Consider the following 19,699-nt stretch of genomic DNA (forward strand, 5'->3'; position numbering starts at 1 on the left):
TATTGCGGCAGTCACTTTTAACTGCAATTCTGTTTTCTATAAAATTCTTCTCTTCTACCAGCTCCTGGCCTCAACTACACTCCATAATAGCACTTTAGCATTTGGGATGGACACAGTTTTGTGTGTGAATCAGCTTTAGAACCCCATTGTAATTGTTTAGGGACAAGCCACATTAACATAGTATTGTAAGTCCTGCTTATCAAGTATTCAAATTTGCTGTCTTACTTCTGTGTGAAGATTGCAATCTCCAGGGCAGTCAGATTGGCATTTCTTGAGTGCAGGTATCAAGTATTTTAATTAGAAACTGTTACAACATGTTAGGAAGAGGAAGTCCTGTGTACCAGAATTTCAGTTTGCATATAAACAGCAATACAGGCAGACTTAACTATTGCAAATTGAGTTCCATCTGTTTCTTCCACTCATCTGAGCATCAGTTTCAGGTCCTAAGATGAAGTGAGTTCACACTTGGAGGAGGTGGTGATGGGAGGTCCTTCGGTAAGTTTAATCTGTTTAAATCATGATTTAAAGCATGGTTGCAACCTATTTCTTACATGAGACCTTATGATAAATATTAATCTTGGGAGATCAAAGAGGTTAAAAAACAAGTCAGTAAAAAATTACTTTTTGCCATGCTGCTCTGCTTTGGGGGTGCCTGAAGCTGCCCCAGTTTCACAACTAATTCGAGCAGCATCCTGAAGGCATTTCAGAGGATGCCATACACTCTCAGCACATGAACATACAGAACCACATCAACTTGCACCAGTTATCAAACACAAGAGAAACAGGAAGTACCAAGATAAGTTTTTCTCTTCACAGAGAAAAGATTTCATGAAGCACATCAAGATATCCCCAAAGTTCCTTAGAAGGAACCTAGAGCTGAACGTTGCCTGTAGATGGAAGCAAATAGTCCCGAAGGAATGCAGATACCTTTCAGGATGAACACAAATTAGTACTATTCTGACACCCATCAATGTGCCGCATCAACAAGTTTTTCTAAAAATACCAAAGTTGCTGTGGACTCTCCTGGTTCAATACTCTGACAGATTTAATTTCTGTATTTTCTTGGAAAGAAAGACAGAGAAAGAAGCAGTGGAAAAAAATAGCTGCAATAAGCTTATCTAGTAATTTATACTATGTTTATTTTAAAATAGCATTAATATTTACAATTGATAATGCCCAAATAGCAAAGCAAACCAAGCAAGGCCTCTGTTTGTTTAACTATACACTTGCTCTACAAAGGTGTCAGCTATCCAGTTTAACTCTTTTGATTCCAGCAAGGTGGAAGTTCTTGCCACGAGGTGGCAGGAGCTTCCCCATTAAAATAATATCTAGTCTACAATCTGATCCAGATTGCTAACTGGCAGGACTGGAGATGCCTTCTGAGAACCAAGATGCAAACTAGATTGCTTCAGACGGGTGGGCTCTTTTATTTGGAGGTTGTTCCCCCACCCAAGGAAATGAAAAGAAAAATCTTTTTTGAAAGGCAGTTGAAGAGGTCACAAAAGCCTCAGGGACAACAAAAGTTTGAGGCTGGTTGTGTCTCTCAGACCACATTGAACAAACTGGAAACTAAGAAAAGTTGGGCATTCAGTCTGTCAGAGACTTTCAGAAAAATCTAGAATTTGCTGCATTGTTTTAAGTTAGCTGCCTCAGAATCTGACATGAAACACAGGTGCTCTTAAATATTCAGAAATGTGTGCAAATAAGAGATCCTAAGTATATATATCTATTTTTTTTTTGAATGTAAGTGTTAAGAAACTTCCAAGTACCTTTGTCTTGGGATGTTTTTGTTAGACCAGAAAATTTATCAACCTAGGATCCATTATTTCTGAGGTGTTTTTCACGTGTTTTTCATCATGTTGTGATGCTTAAGAAGAGCTTTCTTTAACTGAGGAATTTGGCAGTAATTTCAATGAGGCAGATAGAAATTTGCCGTGGTTCTATTGGAAAGAGAGCTCCCTTGCAGCAATGAGAGCAAATCACCATGGAAACTTTTTGCTAAGATGGTATTAAAGCACAGCATGTACACTTACATCTCTCCTTTTGTAATAGGCAGCATTTTGTGATACAGTCTGGGGTGACTGAGTAAAAGGGTTATTTGCACAGCAAGACACCAGGACTTTCCCACAACTGTTGCAGGATTTTGTTGTGCTGCAGAGCTGTCCAGTTGACAGCACATCTTGTTACACATAGAAATGTGTTAAGACATGAGCGGACAAGTGATCTTACCCAAACAGTTTGGTAAAGTCAAGTTGATACAAACAAAGGAAAATCAGATTTTTGAATGAACTGGCCTTAAATCAGCTTACCACCATGAGAAGCTAAGTAAATGTTCTCATGTTCTCATAGAATGTTGTGGTTTTCAAATCAGGATGGACCAAGTTCACACAGTCCTCTGAAGTTGTAGTATCTCCTTCCCTTGCTCACAGAAACACCAGGTCTGCTACTGAACAGGGGAGCAGCACCTCTCCAGGGTGACACTGTGGTTCTGGCTTTCACAGCACAAGCACGTCTCAGACTCTGCACTGGGATCCGATTGCCCTTTGTACAGAGGCACATCTGTATTTCCAAGTATATCACACTAGGACCCAGATAAAGACATCTTGTTCTTCTGTGCTAAGGCCAAACTGTGAGAGATCACTCACATCACTTTGTCTCCTCTGACTTCACAGAAGAGCTGTGCACAAAACCACAGGAGCACACAGGAAGAGATACATTGTCTTGAATCTGTTGACATAAACCAGAATACGTTCCTTATTCCCTACAGAATACTAAACAAGTATCAGCAAGAGTTCAGTTTTGAGGTTTATTACAGTTTTTCCTGTCCTAGTTTTTTTCTATCTGCCAACACTGTATGCCAAGCAGTCTTCTCCTTTTGTAACTTTATTCCAACATAATTTCTCTTAGAACCAAAATCATGATATTTTTACTCAGTTGGTTGGTCATAAATGAGTAACAAATTTTAAAATTTTTAAGTTAAAATTTTTTACCTGCCTTATCAAAAATTAGAGTGCAGAAGAAAGTTCAGAAACCATGCAGATATAATGCTTTTGGCTACTTAAATGAAGTTGTTCTATTTTTATTATAAACTCTAGGTAAGGCAAAAGGAATTTTTAGGGTATTTGTAAGCAGCTACCTGTCCAGGAAGGATGACACAGGAAAGTCGTGTGAGGACTTAAAGGCCAGAGTGTGATACATAAGTTCAATTTTGATCATTCACTGAAGAGACTCAAAGGTTCCAGCTCACAAAAGGTGCAAAGATTTACTTACTCTGGTTCTGGCCCTGAGAGTTTTGTACCTGCTGCAGCACTTCATCATAGCTCCTCCATAAGCACTACTACCCCATGCAGCTTGCCTTGGGGCCTGGTGGACAAGTAACTCCAAGGAGGATGAAGGTTTCTGTTCCTTCAGGAGCTATCTAGATGCAACTCAGGAAAGGGGTTATGTGGGGCTGGAAAGGAATTGAATCTGGGCTCTCATTTTTGGGGACAAATATGCAGAGCAGTCAACAGGACCTCCTGCTTCTGTTGGGGTGATACTTCAAGAGGAATGGTCACTGCACCTTCTCTTTCCACTCGGGATCATAACTGGAAAAGGTTGGTGTGAGCTAAGTGCAAAGATTTCTGGCCCAGCACTGCTTGTTTCCCAGTTTTATCTAGGTAGCTCATTAGTCAGCCTAAAGGGCTTTTCAGCCTGAATCAACCTTTCAAAAAAGCACCAAGAGCTGCTGAACCTAAAGCCACAAACAGGCTTTTGATCTGGATGTTTGTTTTTCTTTAAATGGATCTGAATCTGAGATGTAACCCACATTCTCCAGAGAGACAGAAAAGTGTGACAGTAAGGTTCTTGCTTGCTGTTGTGCTTCAATGCCCTCCTTCCACTCCAAAGTCAAGAGGCTTAGAGAGCTAATGCACAGGTATCAAAAAGCTGAACCATGACTTCAAAACAGTAGGAGTGGTTTACAACATGCGTGGTATTCAGTGCAATTAGGAGCTGAAGCACCCATTAGCAATCAGAAAATGGACAAATTAGTTTGTACCTACACAAGCTAAAAATGTTACCATTTAAATACTACTATTTAATGTTTTGGGGGTTTTTCCCCCACCTTTATTCTTAGGGTTGACATTCTCCCGTTCTTCTCCTTACTTTGGGACTGCAAATTTGTTCATAGAGGTCCAGCACTATCCTGTCTCAACAAGACACATCTGATGCCTGTTTAGTCAGGGATGAAAATTCAATGCTTTTAGCCCAAATCATCTCAAACGAAAGCAACAGCATCTGGCTTCCAGTTCATTCTTGGTCTTAATCATCAGTGATGGCCGTCAGACTTCTACTTTTTTTCCTCTCACAGAGATTATTCAGTGTCCTTCCCCTATGTCCTCCCACTCATGTTTAAATATTTGTTGTCTTCATCTAAGAAGCAATAGAATTTCTAAAGAACAGCAGAATTTTTACAGCTGAGATATTTCATGCAGTTCAATCCACAGAGCATTAATTGTTTCTGGTTTCCAGATGAAATACTGTGAATTTTGAAATACCACACATAATGTGAGTGTTCCCAGCAAATCAGACATTACAGGTTCACTATTGTAACCAGCTATTTATTCTATTTATGCTCCTGTACTTATTCAAGTGACTTGACCTTCTCCTGCTAGTTGGGCTAATGAAGAGGTCTTATGGCAACTGCTTTGTCTTGGCATGGTCAGTTCCCTTCTGACAGTATTTGAATTGGGAATTCTCAGGGACAGGAGATTTCTCACGGTCAAAACCACATGATTTCAAGCACTTGAGAAGTGGCACAATGAAAGAAACAGAAGAAGGAACCTTTACATTTGTGAAACTTTTGACTGCCATGGTAAACATGCTTTCAGGATAAGTTTTCAGCAAGGCATGTAAATCAACACTGGAAATTACTTCCTCATGAGTAAGGCCAGCCAGGAATACTTTCCACACCAGCCAAGCTCCACTTGAAATCATATTTGCAGCATCTCAGTTCCCTAATGAAAACAGGCTGAGTTCCTGCTCATAGCTCTCTAGATGTCTAATTCAGCAGGTGGCTGCCACTTTCTTTCCAGAATATTCACCTTTCTTCCCCCTGGTCCAGCTATAACACTTCACAGAACTGGAATGTTTCTTCTGTGAAAATTTAGGTAATTGTTGAAATTTTTTTTTTAACTCATCTAAACACACCTATGATCTGTCCCTCCTCACTGCCAAAACTGTGCTATTCCCTGCCCATGTTCTGCTTAGTGTGCAATGAGATCTTTTAGATCTGCAAAGCTGTGTTTGTTCTGCAGGTGACACATACAAGCAACTCTTAAATTCCTGCATGCATTGCGTCAAATTCCCTGCAGTAGAAACCACAGATGCTGCAGTTTTTATTACTTTGCCCAAACCCACTAAAAGGCTAAAATGCATGTTCTCATTTGCTTTGATTGTTACAGGTTCTTTTATAATTCTTTCTGGTATGACTGTCCACTAAAGCAAAGAGGAAAAACAAAACCACAGAAACCCCAAACATCGAAAATACAAAGATAGCCACTGAAATCACTTTCAGTAGCTTTCTCTAAAATGTTACATGCAGTTATATGAATAATATTACAAGAAGTAACCTTACAGTTGTCACATATTATCACAAAAGGAAAAAGGAAAACATGTTTAAGTTTCATGTATTAAGGGGGGGCGGGGGGTGCATAAGGACGAGAGAAAAGCCCAGCAGACAGAGGTAAATATTGAGCTGAATGTGTGAGGGAAAGAAAGGCTGAGGGCGGCTCAGGAGGTGCCTGAAGGCAGCGGAGGAGGCGAGGTGTCAGTAGATGGCACTCGGGCTGCAGCACAGCCCCGCAGCTTGCACGGTCCCCGCAGCGATCCCAGCGAACACGAAACACTCGGGAACGGCGAGACCGCAAGGTGCCGAGTCCTGTGCCCCTTGGGGCGGCCAGGCCGTGGAGCTGCAGGGGCCCTCAGCTGCAGCCACGGTGATGTGCTCATGACAAGGGGAGATCGTTTTTTCCATTGCAGCTTAGACATCTTTCCCTCCGTGGCCTCATCCTGTAAGCACCGCGAAGCTGTGAGAGAAAGAAGGGATTGAGCTCCAGATCCGCGGGCTACAGAAGGCAGCGCTGTCACCTCTCAACAGGAGCTTGGGAAAAAATCGCAAGGCAGGGCAAGCCTCAGTTCCTGAACTTCGTTTCTAAAACTAAGGGCTCCCCGCAGTCGAACCCTCCCATTCACAAAAGCCGGTGGTGCCCCACTCTGCCCAAGTGCCTGGAGTTGTAACCACTGAAAACAGAGGTGGGTGCCCTTTGCAGGCAGCTCTGCTGCGTCGGTAAATCACTGTGCGCAGGTACTGATAATGTTTGCCTAAACTTTGTTTCCTCCTCACTGCCTGCAGAATCCCTTCAGAAATGTGAGGAAACCAATCATTAGAGCTAACCTACTTAGTACCTCCTAAAACATATGCACTGTTTCTACAAGGAAGCATTAAAACCACAGTAACTGAGCTATTAATATTTAATAAAACTTCTGTTAAAAAAAATCCAAACTAAACATGTCTCTGTTCCCTGGCAAGGAATATTACAGCTGCTCACAGCTACTAAGACTGAATATTTTCCTTTTCCAGTGCAGAAGCTGTTGGCACTATTGGGCTGAACCCCCAATATCTTCGAAGCTGGATCAACAGGGTCCATGAATATTCAGGCACTAAGGAATTCGGGCAGATATCCCAGAAGTGGCAAGACCCAGTGCTGAATCTAAAGCTCTCCCAGCTTTTTGTGTTGGAAACACAGCTATTCAGATGGCTTTATGCTCTAATGAGAGCATTGAAGACTATGAAACAAATAAACAACTAAAATCACTCTCTGTTGATTAAAATGAAGTATTTTAGCCTTTTTTCCTTCATATGCAGCCAGTAACAGTGCTGCCCCTCACAGAACTGCACACACTATTGTTAACAGCTGCTGCTTATCCATCCCTTTGGATGAGAACCTTTGCTTTGCTCTTCCCCCTTGTGAGCAGTAATGCATGGGGACAAAGCCGGCCGGGGTTGTTTTCTGAAGGGCTCAGGTCTTAGACAGCATTTGTTCTCTCTGCCACAGCTCAGCGTGGAGCTGGGAGAGCAGGTAGGACAGCCACAGATCCATGGAGTGTGGGAGGGAAGCAGAAGAGGAGGGGCATGTGGAAGCCGAGCTGCTGCTGCTCTGCCGCTGCTCCAAGCTCCCAGGGCAGCCTCATCCTCTGCTCTTCTGGCACGGACTTTTTCTCTGCCACACCAGCAACAACTGCCAAGCCTGGCTGTCACCTCTTGGATGACACAAATTCCTCAACTCCTTTTTTTGCCAATCGCTGGAATAATCTGCGCCAGAGACAGAGAGAACTCAGAGGGATCATCTGAAGAAAATTACTCCCCAAAGGAAAGACACAGCATTGGAAAAGGCAAAAGCTCACCTGTGGCCACCCCTAAGAAACACAGACGTACCTGGCAGCAGTCAGGGCTGCAGCAGCTGTTCCTTGCCTGGCTCCATGGAGGAGCAGGAAAACAAATTTGTGCTTTCCCTTGAAGCCAACACCAGCAAGTGCAGCCTTGAGACCAGCCAAACAGAGACCCCAACATGCTGGGCAGGAACAACCAGGGGCGGCCCAGAGGTAGTGATTGTACCAGTGCTTTTTGGGTTGATTTTTCTCCTGGGAATGGTGGGAAACACGTTAGTGTTAGTTGTTTTGGGGCGTCTCCGGCCTGGGGGACGCCCATCGCGCAGTGCCACCAACATCTTCATCCTGAACTTGAGCATTGCAGACTTCTCCTTTCTGCTCTTCTGCGTTCCCTTCCAGGCCACCATCTACTCCCTGCCAGAGTGGATCTTCGGTGCCTTCTTCTGCAAGTGGGTTCACTACTTGGCCATGGCAACAATGCTGGTCAGCATCTTCACTCTGGTGGCCATGTCTGTGGACAGGTACATTGCTGTGGTCCATGCCAAACGCTCACCCTGCATCCGCAGCAAGCGCAATGCGGCCCTGGGCGTGGCTGTCATCTGGCTGCTGTCTCTCCTCATTGCCATCCCGGTGGCCCAGCACCAGGCCCTCATGAGTGGCCATCAGCAGGCACCCAACAGCTCTTTCTGCTGGGAGCACTGGGCAAACGGTTCCACAGCCAAGCAGATGTACAAGATTACCATCCTGCTGGTGGGATACCTCCTGCCCCTGCTGCTCATCATCTGCTGCTATGCCAAGGTGGGTGCCAGGGATGGGAATAATGTTTAAATGGAGGGAAAGATCCCAGACTCTTGGTGACTTGTGTGTGTACACAGCCAAATAACTGATCCAACCCTCTCCATATCCTCTCCTGTAACAGAATACTTTTTTTGAGGCTGGGGGAGGGAAGGAAAACAGAGAATGAAATTACACCAGCTCACAAAAGGATTACAACTGCCAAGAAACCCCCTAAAGACTCTTGCTGTTTTTCATAGTTTTCATTTTGTTCTCTCTAAATAACAAATGTTTGGTACTGGCAAGAGGAAAAACCTATGGAGGGATAAACATTTCCAGGTTCTTGCTGTGCTGTAATCAGGTTTCAAAAGCTAGATCTAGATGTTGTTAGTTGAGAATTACCTAGAGTTATCCAACACTCCTTATGAGCCTCCCTCTGGAGGGTGACCCACTGCTACCACTGCATTTGTTTGTGCTGCCCTCAGGAGTGGCAGGACAGTCCCACCAGGGTACAGCACTGACAGCCTGCTCTCTGCCCATGTGTATCATCAGCCTAGGGAATTAATGGCAACAGTCTGAGGCTCAATATAAAATTCAAAGTCCATCTGAAAACTCCTGTGGACATCAGCATAATGCCAGCTGAGCTTTTAGTACATGCTGAACTACTGAAATCTTAGCAGGTTTAATGCTCTTTCCAAACCTTGTTTCTTGAAAGTGGAGAGCTTAGAATTAAAAGTCTGAAAGCATCAAATCCATCTTTGAAGTCATGTCAAAACAACTATTTTAAATATTTGTTGTTTGTATGAGGAATTCAAGTATTAATATACAAATTTCAATTTCCCATTCAATACATTGCTCCTTTCTTCCCTCCAAGGTTTTATACCATCTCCATACGAAAGTAAAGAACATTTCCAAGAAGTCAGAGAGATCAAAGAAGAAGGTAAATACCTTTGGTTTAATCTGTACATTGACTATAATACAATTGATATACCAGGTTTATAAAGTAATCAGCCTGGTCTGCGCTGATTCCGGTTAATTTAGAGCTGTTACAGTTTCTGCCAGTCCTTTTTGCCTATGAATCCTAACCACATTTAACTGTAGATTATATGTAGTTTCTACTGGTTCATTACATTCTCTAGCATACACTCAGTTTTGTTTACAATAGACTTAAAAGAACCAATTCATAATTGGTCTTGCACCTACACTGTCTATAAGGATAGAACTCAACTGGTATTTGCAATATTATCTCATGCCACAATAACTGTAGAAGTTACAATACACCACAAACAATATTTACTATATGGGAGTTACTTCCCTTTTCCCCTCAGAGTGTTTTTGAACATGTTTTCTGTGTTCATCTAACTTCAGGTAGGTTCTGATAAACATTCTTTTAACCATCTTTTCTAAGGTGACACATTATGCAGCAATGAGCTGCTGTGTATTGCCTGCTGCAGGAACACCACCAGACCTAGATGGAACAGACTGTGTTGAAGAACACCGTGTCTTATTTTGCCTACTGGGTTTTTGATGAATGCTGATGCTGCTGCAGATAAACTGTGAATTAAAATGTCAAAACCAAGAGTCTAATTTCTGGATCAATAGTGCAGACTACAAACAGAAAGCAGGGTCAGAGTTTTGTCTGTTTAACAGCTACCACGAGAAAAGGCAACCAAGATGTGTTGACAATTCTGATAATGTAAAATGCAGCAAATAAAGTGCTATGAAGCACTGTCATTCTACATAGAATCATTTCACAATTTCCAAAGTTTGAAAAGTTGCTTTAGGTCTCAAAAACTACCAGCAAATCCCTAACCTGGTTGATTTAAATTTCTCTCCAGAATTTCCTTACCTATGTATGAATGGCACACTACCTATTTTGTTGCTAATTTTTAAGAGAATGCTACCAACAGTTGAAAGTTACTTTTCTGGAAAGAAGTTAAGAATTTCATTTATGACACTTTTTCAAATATATCCACTTGTGTTGTTTTCAGATTTGCTCTGTGGAGTTGGATGAAAAAATGGCTTTACAATTTCCTCAACCTTGACTTTTGTTATCAGATATTGCCAAGAGGATCAACTTTAAAAAACACCTTTGATTTTACCTGTTCAAACAAGTTAGTGGAGCAGCGCTTCTTCCTCCCTCCCTTTAAATATTTCCCTGGCCATAATTATGAAACACCCAATAGCAATTCTTGGTCCATGTGGCACAGTTAGGCCTAGTTAAATAGGTGATGCTTTCAGATAAAAGAAAAAGCAGATACATTCCTCTACACACACACACATCATGCTTCACAATACATCTTCTTCCAGCACTGTCTGTGTAGAAATTGTCCATCTAGCCTTCCTGCATGCCAAACATCTTCTTTACTGTACTTACTTCAAGTATTTTTTGTTGCAAACACTACTCAAGATTACTTAGGGAGACTTCCTTGGGTTGGTTGCAGACACACTCAATTCCTGCATATGCTTTCAAAGCATGCTTGAAATGCAAGAGTGAGAGTCAGTATTTTAAAGTACATTTTCTTAAGAACACTTCACATTAGAGCCTAATGGGAAACTCATAGATGCCTGTCAGTTCTGTTAATCGAGCTTCCTTCAGAAGTACTTAGCTGGTCCATTTGTGAAAGTAGTTTTGTTTGGGTTTAATTCATGAACTTCATCAGTGATCAAGTGAACAGCTTTTGCTTATTTAACTGAAAGATGTTTGACAAACGAATCTTGATCATGTTTGGAAGATTAATTTAGTATATACAGAACAGTGAGTTTGTTCTGAAATAATACGTGACTTCAGTGGCTAAACCCTGATTGCCTCGAGCTGTGAGAGAAAGTGTAGCACAACAGCCAAGTCTTCCCACATGAGGTGACAAAATTGTCTGAGTCACATCTGTTAACTCACAGCATGTGTCTTCACCAAACTGATACAGAAAACAAGGTGTCATATTCATAAAAAAGAGGATGGTCTGAAATTAAGACCATGCAGTTCCTGCTTCATTCCTTTAATTTCAAGAAAACAGGGTATTTGAGCTACTATCTTCCTTCTGCTCCCAAGAAAACTGAGTTTGGGTTTGCTCTTTTTGGGTTTTTCCCTTTGGGCTTGGTTTGGCTTTTTTTTTGTTTGGTTTGTGGGTTTGGTGTTCTGTTTTGTTTTTAAACAGTTAAATAGCAAATTTTGCAAACAGCTTTTTGTTCAAGTCTCCCAGTGCTTATCTGGGCTCCATACACGAGTAAAGGTCTCAAAACAATCAAATTGCAGAATGAACTACAGTGTTAGGGATTCGTTTTTCCAAGAAGTCTCTTGCTTGATTCTCTACCCCTTTCTGCCTTTTTGTGACACAGCATGGTTCCCAGTGCCTGCTCCCTCCAGCTGTGCTCCCTTCCCACCCTGGTGAGTGCTGCCTGCTCCCAGCAGAGCAGCCCCTGCTGCCCACGGCCCCGCAGAGCTGCACCAGCAGACAAACGTGTGATACCTCTGTCTGTTGTCACAGCTTGGAAACAGAGCCCAGTTAAAAGTTAAATCAGTGGTAGGGTTTTGGCTATCCACACAGTTAAGAGGAACTCTGACACATACAGCTACAGAGTGGGCACTGCCGCCCCATTTCCTCTCAAGGGGGTCTTGTCAAAAAGTTCCCACTGCTATATGAAGCATCTTCTCTAAATAAAAGTCTCCAACAGCAGGATTCACTTCGGCAGGACCTGAAGACCCAGCTGTTGTCTCCCAGACCACAGTGCCACAAGATATAGCTGGGGGTTTAGCGTGGATTTTATTCCCCGCACAATGTTTGCAAAGTCACTTTTCCCTTCTCGTCCATTACTGGTGATCTTTCTGATGTCTGTCATTGTCCCATTTACCACAACATTGTACTCAAAGTCTGTTATTTGAAGATATGTAGGGGCTAAAAAGAGCAGCTTAAGAGGGCCCTGTTTTTTAGGGTAAACTACTCATGGGCAGTGTTTAGATCCACTATTGTAAAGTCAGTTGCAACCAGATTTTGTTTGAATGGGTCCAGTTTATGAATAATCCAGAGAGCTCTGACAGCTGTCACCCTCTCAAAGTCAATGTTCAAACACCAGCTGTAAAGAACAAGTTTGTCTTCAGCAGAATTCTACAAATGACATACAGACAAGTATCACAAAAAAGGAAAGAAAAAAAACCCTGAAATGTTTTGTGCTTGGGTTGTGATCTGTAAGCTTTTAAGTTACAGGATGGTTACGTTCAGACTACACCAACTTTTTCAATTTATACACACATGAAACTTTGCAAAAATTCCCCTTGCACAAAGTTTGCTGCATCCTGACTTCCTATTCAATTATCAAAAGAATTTGACCCTTAATTCAGATTCCCACATTGAAATTTTTATATAACTTTGCCATCTACATGTCAACTGTTGGACATGCTCAGTTTAAAGAGCTTTTCCGTTTATATGTATCATCTGTGCATTAGAGCAAGGAAGATGTTTAGAACTTTTTGCATGCCTAGGCTGAAATTCTGCATGATGAACTAAGACTGTGCCTGCAGAAGAGATACATGACTGGCTGTTTCCCCATTTAATGCCATACTAGCTGTACAAGTTTGCCAGCCTTGAAAATCAGATGACCTGATGCTGCAGGATTCTCCTCTGAAGTTTTGGATAATCGTTTTTTGAGGCCAGCCAGCAAGACCACATGCTAAGAAATTCTCTGCACCCCTCTATGACGACTCAGTATATTTCATCTCTGTTACCTCTTTTCTGAACTATGCAGAGTACAGCAAGTCTGTAATTTGGCTCCAAAGAAAGTTAACGATTCCCTGTCTGACAGTATTGCAAAATGTTTCATAAGAGCCCAGCCCCAGGAACTCTGATCGTACATCTGCCTTAAATAAGATGATTTAATGATGGAAATTAATGCAAACTAAGGTCTAGCATGGCCCTGTGGCGTTTTATTGGCCTCTGGAGCACACCAGGGCTCCTCAGTGTTTATTCAGTTCTGTCTTGTGCATCTTTAAAGAACAAATAACAAGCCTTGCAAACTGAACAATCTGAAATGCTTTCTCAGGTTTAAGAATGTGTCTGCGGTTGTGAATTTTGCAGCTATTTTGCAAACTCCCTTGAAAGCATAGTAGGAGTTGTGGAACCTTGAGGGCAAATGCTTCAATAAACAGACCAAATGAGCCACTTAAAAGATAACAAATTAATACTATTCTTTTGTACTGGTTAGCTACAATAGAAAGGTGGTCCGTGCTTACCTGGCACGTAAGCAAATCAGCTGGTCATTGCTTCCAGAGCTAAGGCAACACAAAGACACACTGAGTTCATTTGGGACACTCCCTGGAGTGCTGCACTTCACACAGGAGCCTGAGGTAAAAGATACAGAATTCCTTCAAGGTAGATGGATATTCATGAACATCTTGGCCAAGAGAGGCAGATAAGAGCTGCAGTGTAACTGCTTTCCTGTACCTAAACTAATTATTTGGCTATTGTTCATGCAAATTGAAGGTTTTCATGTAGACATGTAAGTGATGTTCAAGGCCTTGGCATTTGAGCAACACTAAATACAGCAAAGGAACATGGAAGATCCTGGGCTCCACTGAGCAAGAGAATAGAATTCAGAAGTGAAATCCTGCACGTTGTTTGGTTAACAAGATCCCAAGGCAGCAGAAATTAAGAGCATCACTATCAATTAGGGGATAATAGAAATATCACAATGCTCATAACGCATTTGTGAATAGAAAGTGAGTAAGTTTCAAGGGCACCAACAGAGGAAATTAGTGGCATAATCCCAGAATGAGAGATGTGCAGATGGGCAGTTAGAGCACTACACACAAGCTGCTGGGAGATGAAGAGCCCCTCTTAGCACATAAAGCAAGTAATCAAAATCAACTGATAACATCTGAAAATATATTTACTTCAGTCCCTCCTCTTCTTCGTGACATCCAACTGTCATCTCTGGCTCCAAGAAAGAAGACAGAACAATGAAAAAGAATACTTTCAGTGTGGTTTTCAGAACACTGAAGAGTAGAATTAGATTCAAGTGTAATTTAAAAAAAAAAAAAAAAAAAAGACCAGAGGGCAATGAGAAGTGCTTCAATAGTAATTAAAAGATGTGTGTGATCTGAAGTAAAGACAGCTGATCTCTGACATTTAAGTTACTTAAAATAGGTATGCCATTTTCTGAACATTTTGCATGTATCACTAAGTTATGGGCATGCTTCTGGAGATCAGATTGTGCTTGGGACCTTTCTGTTAGAACTTTATGTGCAAAAAGGAAAAGAATGTTTGTAAATCCATCAGGGAGAGTCAGATTTGCCAACAAAGCAAACAAGAACGTAGCACCAGGAAGAAACTGGCAGTTTTCACTTTGCACATTGGCTCACAGATGGATTCTGAGTAGAAGGATGTTCTTGATTGGGTATCCCTCCTTGAATCTAAAGCCACAAAAATTGTCTTCCTCAGAGGCTGGTAAATTCCTCCAGCAGTACAGTGGTATATTGCACTAAGCCACATCTTTCCTAGGCACTGGCACAGGGTACCTGCAGTATCTAAAAACAAAAGCTTGAGGCACCAGGGGTCACTACATTTTTTCCAAGTCTTCATTGCAGTAAATTACAATACATAGTGAAGTCTGTAACTCTGTAGTTTACCATAATGAAGTCTGGGGCAGTAAAAATGTGCCCCAGTTGTCTCTCAAATTGCAATGAAAAAAAATACAACTTAGAGATGAGCATAATAGGAGAAAAGATTTATCAGTAAATCACATATTCAGATATCAGACATCCTCCTAGAAAGCAGTAATAAAGGAAGATTCAATAATTATTTGCTGATAAGACAGTGCGGAAGAACAGGCATAGGCTCCTTTATGCTTCTTCATTTAGAATTATGGAAGAAAAAAGGAGGAAAAATAATCTCACTATATTCGTGAAACAGCAGTTGTCTCACTAATGAAGCCCAGGTTGTCTGCAAGCCAGTACTGTTTAATAGAAACCTAATTAAATGTTCTTTCCCATTTCTATGTGGCTGATGGTCTGATCGGCTCTGTAAAATGATGTGCAGCTGGGCTGTCTCCAACTGGAACTAAATCAGGAAAGTGAAAAGCCCTCTACCCCTCTAGACTGTTCTGTCCACTCTATATTTTAAACTTGGGACTGTTTATTAACCTAACATTCAGGTAGTTCTTCCTAAAATATGTAAATCCAAGGAATACTTGAAGCATTTGACTCATTACAGGGCAATCTTAATTTTGCCCTTGACAAGATCCCCAACAAGTTGAAACAACTTCATTAGAAGCTTATCAAGGACAACAGCTCTAACACAATTTAATGTTGAAGACTTCGTCATCCTCCTGAATGAGGTATCTCCCCCAAAATGTTTTTTTAAAAAACACATTTCCCAATGCTTTTTGAAGGATGGGGAAAGGCTAAAAGCAAGAAATAGCTTGTCTAGGGCCAGGGGAAAAATAATCAAGGGGCAAAACAGACAAAGAAAGGCTTGAAAGCATAAATAAGAGGCATATGACCTACAAAAATAACAAAAGAATAAGCAAATAAATTCAACACAATCTGCCCATGACAGAAATAAGGGAGGGGGGAATAACAGAAGTTTATCTAATTATCTGACAAACAAAAATATTTCCTTGTCTTTGTCACCATGCTGTTGATTCACTTTACAGCTTAAGCACACTTGCTTTGCCTGTACAACAAATACATTGTAAATTATTTCCTGGAACTGCTTGAAAGACTTCTAGGGGTAGTAAGAGAGACTGAATTGGCCAGTAGTGCCCATTGTACATGTCTATTATGTACACCCACCAAAATTTCAAAGTCCAACCAGAAGTTTGCATTTAGTGGGAACAGCTTGATCAACTGCAATGCAGTAACTGTGCAAACTGTCACAGCTCATGGAAGAAGCTCAAACAGGTCACAAACTATTTGGATCAGTCCTCCACTGCTGGTCACAGTCTACAGTAACAGTAGTTTAAGCTACAGCAAAGTTATCACATTAAAAGGCAAAGAGTGTTTTGTTTCAGTTTCCTCTGTCTTGACTACATGTTCCCCAACTCGAAAAAACAGACACAGCTTCCATTTCCTAAACATGTTTCTTGAGTCATGAATTATGTACCTTAGTGCTCTAGTATTGCCTGTGTTTTCCGTCTGCAAAATCCCAAAAAGCTGGACCCCAGAAACAGCTCTGTGCTATTACACAGCAACTCATTGTTGCTATTACATTGCAAACCCATTGTGTAACACCCAGCCCTATGTTAAATGCATGGTTTGTTATTTTCACAATAAAAGGGGGGGAAAGCTAGGTATATAAGCCTTATTCAAAAGAATATTTCAGTGTAGCCCCCTAATTTAACCAGATGGATGCTATGAAAGGTTGCCTGGGTAACAAGCCTAAGCTACTTAACATTGCTGGAGGGTAAAGAAGTAGCACCATTATTGCTGGTGAAAGCTGATGCTGGGACCTGTTTATTAATCATTTCTTTGGTACCCATCATACCACAGTGGGTGAGCTAGACTCCACAAGACCACTAGCTCTGTGTCTTTCAGTCTCATCAACTTCTAATCATTCCAGTCTATTTTTAAGGACATCATCTGGCACCTAGAATGGTTGGTTTGAGGATGCCTGGCAGGGCAGTTTGTTCATTCTGTCAAAGGGGAGTATCTTTGTTAGCTCAGCTGTCAGACAGCATTCTGGTAGGTGAAACAAGAAAGCACCTGGAGCATGCCAGGTACACAATGAACCTACAGGTTATTGCCTTTCAAAGTCAACAGAACCTTATTTGAGAGACCTATTTGACAGAATTCCCTTTTTTAACTTGTAGTCTTGATCTAATGCAATAACGTCTTCCTTAGAGAGGTTAATGGGTTTAACTAAATGTAGCCATGATAACCACTGACTAAATGAATTTCTGTTCACTAGAAAATTATCCCTTTTCTAGGAAAGCAACTTCACACTATTCACTTGAAATCATGCAAGGGAATTGTTGACAGAAACATTGACCTAGACTAGAAGGCTGTAAATCTTGAGCTGAAATGAAACCTAAATTTTAATTTTTCTCCACTGCTTTTCTGCTACTTTTACAACAATTCTCCTTAGGGGAAGGATATCATCTGCATGTTTGCAAGTTGTTACATTTATTAAAATGACAAAATACAAATGAGAAATGCTAAATACCAAAGTTAAAAAGCAGACATTGTTCAGAGTACCAAGTGGGGCAAGAGGACGGAAGTCACCAATAGTGCATCTGCTACAGAAAAATTGCTCCCCTTGCATTACCATTAGTATTTTTGAAAATTCATTAAGTCAGGCAAAATTAGCCCGACAAAAACATCAGCAAAGGATCTTAGGGCCCCCAAGTCAGTAATCTCTGAGCCTTGCCAAGCATTCACTGAGTGTTCTGGAAGTAGAATGTGAGAGAAAAGCAACACTACAAGCTTTCTGAAACTTGAAAAGTGCATTCCTGCTCCCACAGGCCTCAAAGTCTTACAGAAAGAAAGTTGAAGTGAGTTACAGCTTAATTTTATTTACTGTCACTGTTAACCTTCATTTTGTGTGGAGATTTCAAAGAACACTGTTTTCAGGAAAATTTTACCTCAGGTCAAGCTTTGGGACTTACAAATGACAGACTGTGCCAGAGGCTGGCCAGCTGACCGGGGGAGCAAACAGAGCAGGGGCACACCTCTAACCCAGGCAGCACAGGCTGGGATCCCACAGGCACAGGGAGCCTCCCTCAGGTCATCACCCAGCTAGGAATATGTCTAACCAATGACCATTGTGCATTTAAAAAAAATTTCCTCTGTGCATTGGTTTTCTGGGTTTCTCCCATAATAGGGAAGATACTGGAAAAACCTTTCTCCTCAGGCCAGCCTTTGTTACTTCTTTCAGTGGAGTTGCTTACTTGCAAGTTGTTTTCCCCTGCAGTTATTTTCAAAAGCCTTAATGTTCTCCACCCTCCAAATGTTCAGGAATATTATTTCCACTCTTCCTTGTAACATAGTTAGCATTGTTGCAGCCTTTGAACTCTTTGAAGTTTTACAGGCACTACCTAAATTGTCTATAGTTATTTGCTTGAGTTAAAACCAGTCAACCCAAGTCTACCAGGGGTTTTAGCATCCTTTTTCATATTGTCATATGCTGCCTTCACTACCGACAGAGGGAAGCAAGCTCACTCCTTCCACAGTCTCACTTGATCACCGTGACCATTTAATGCACAATCTTCTCTTTTCCAGACAGCGCAGACAGTGCTTCTCGTGGTTGCCGTGTTCCTGCTCTCCTGGCTGCCACACCACATCATCACCATGTGGGCAGAGTTTGGGCACTTCCCCCTGAACAACATCTCCTTCACCTTCCGCATCATCTCTCACTGCTTGGCCTACGGGAACTCTTGCATCAACCCCATCCTCTACGCTTTCCTCTCGGAGAATTTCCGCAAGGCCTGCCGCCAGGTCTTCACCTGCAAGCTCTTCCTGCGGCCGGCTTCTGCTGAGAAACTGGCCAGAGTGCGCATGGAGAACTTCTCCACCACACACTCCACCACCAACGTGTAAGCTGGGCTCACCAACGTGTTTCAGGAGGAAGAGGAGGGAAGAGGGTTCTGTCTGGGGAGAGCAGGCACACAAGTGTGTTTCAGGAAGTGGTGGAGTCTGCAAAAGTGTGAACTTTGCCAGGTTACTGGAGTGGTAGGAGACAAATTCCCTCTTGCTGTGATGGTATGTAACATAGCCTGTCCTAGGGTACCTTGCTAGACACTGGGCTATGTGCAACAGAATTATCTGAATGGTTGTAAGATAGATCCCAAATGAAGTTGTAGTTATGACCATAGGATCTAAAACAGGATTTACACAGAAGGTAGAATATGTTCAGGCAAGAAGATAGCAGTTAATGATGTCTGTAGACAGTCATTTAGATGTGAATAATGAGTGATTCAACATTCAGAAAACAGTTTGGGAGAAGTCAAACTGAAGTCTTTGGATGTCTTTGTTTCTTCAACAAATTTGACCGTGTGTGAGCTGCATACACATTTAGCTCACTGCTGGTGGTAGGGTCTCTAACTCTCCTTGAAGGCTTTGCTGTAGCATTTACCTATTGGGCAATTACACCTTTCACATGATGTGTCAGTGGCATGGCTGTCTGCATTTGGTGGTTCTGTATCAGCTTATACATCCCAGGGTCTGAGTGTCTGTGTGCTCCTGTGTGTAATTACTGCTGTTCATCACTGGCTCCAGCAACTGTCCCTTTGTGAGCAACAATAGGAAAATGATATTTCTCAATATATGCTTAAAAAACTGTGATTTTGTTTGAAAATACTGTCTACAAAATGTTTTGTTGGTAAATACAGTGTTCTCTTGAGTCTATCCACCCAAGGCTTTTTATTAGCCACTTTAGTATATAAATGCCTGAAATTTGTGGTGAGGGGTTTTTTGCGTTGTTTGTTTGGGGTTTTTTTTTGACGAACTGTTGTGATCAACAGTGCTCTAGCAACAAACAGGTAAGGGCACTTGTAACAAGTTCAAGGT

At 41.7% G+C, this 19,699-nt stretch overlaps 1 protein-coding gene across 1 annotated transcript; it reads left to right on the plus strand.

The window, feature by feature from the left end:
• Positions 1-7,521: 7,521 nt before the first annotated feature.
• LOC136295914 (galanin receptor type 1-like) lies at positions 7,522-18,730 on the plus strand. The gene is made up of 3 exons (XM_066194650.1): positions 7,522-8,229; positions 9,080-9,145; positions 18,413-18,730. The coding sequence occupies exons 1-3, from the start codon at positions 7,522-7,524 to the stop codon at positions 18,728-18,730; spliced, it is 1,092 nt and encodes a 363-aa protein (XP_066050747.1).
• The last annotated feature ends 969 nt before the right edge of the window (positions 18,731-19,699 follow it).

This window comes from Chamaea fasciata, unplaced genomic scaffold (genome assembly GCF_029207755.1).
Source record: "Chamaea fasciata isolate MVZ Bird 193981 ecotype frontalis unplaced genomic scaffold, bChaFas1.0.hap1 SCAF_12, whole genome shotgun sequence".
NCBI classification, from domain to species: Eukaryota; Metazoa; Chordata; class Aves; order Passeriformes; family Sylviidae; genus Chamaea; species Chamaea fasciata.

Coding starts and splice junctions, on each gene's coding strand:
- LOC136295914 (XM_066194650.1), top strand. CDS start 7,522: ATGGAGGAGCAGGAAAACAAATTTGTGCTTTCCCTTGAAGCCAACACC. Junction 8,230..9,079: donor TCATCTGCTGCTATGCCAAG/GTGGGTGCCAGG, acceptor CTTCCCTCCAAG/GTTTTATACCATCTCCATAC. Junction 9,146..18,412: donor CAGAGAGATCAAAGAAGAAG/GTAAATACCTTT, acceptor TCTCTTTTCCAG/ACAGCGCAGACAGTGCTTCT.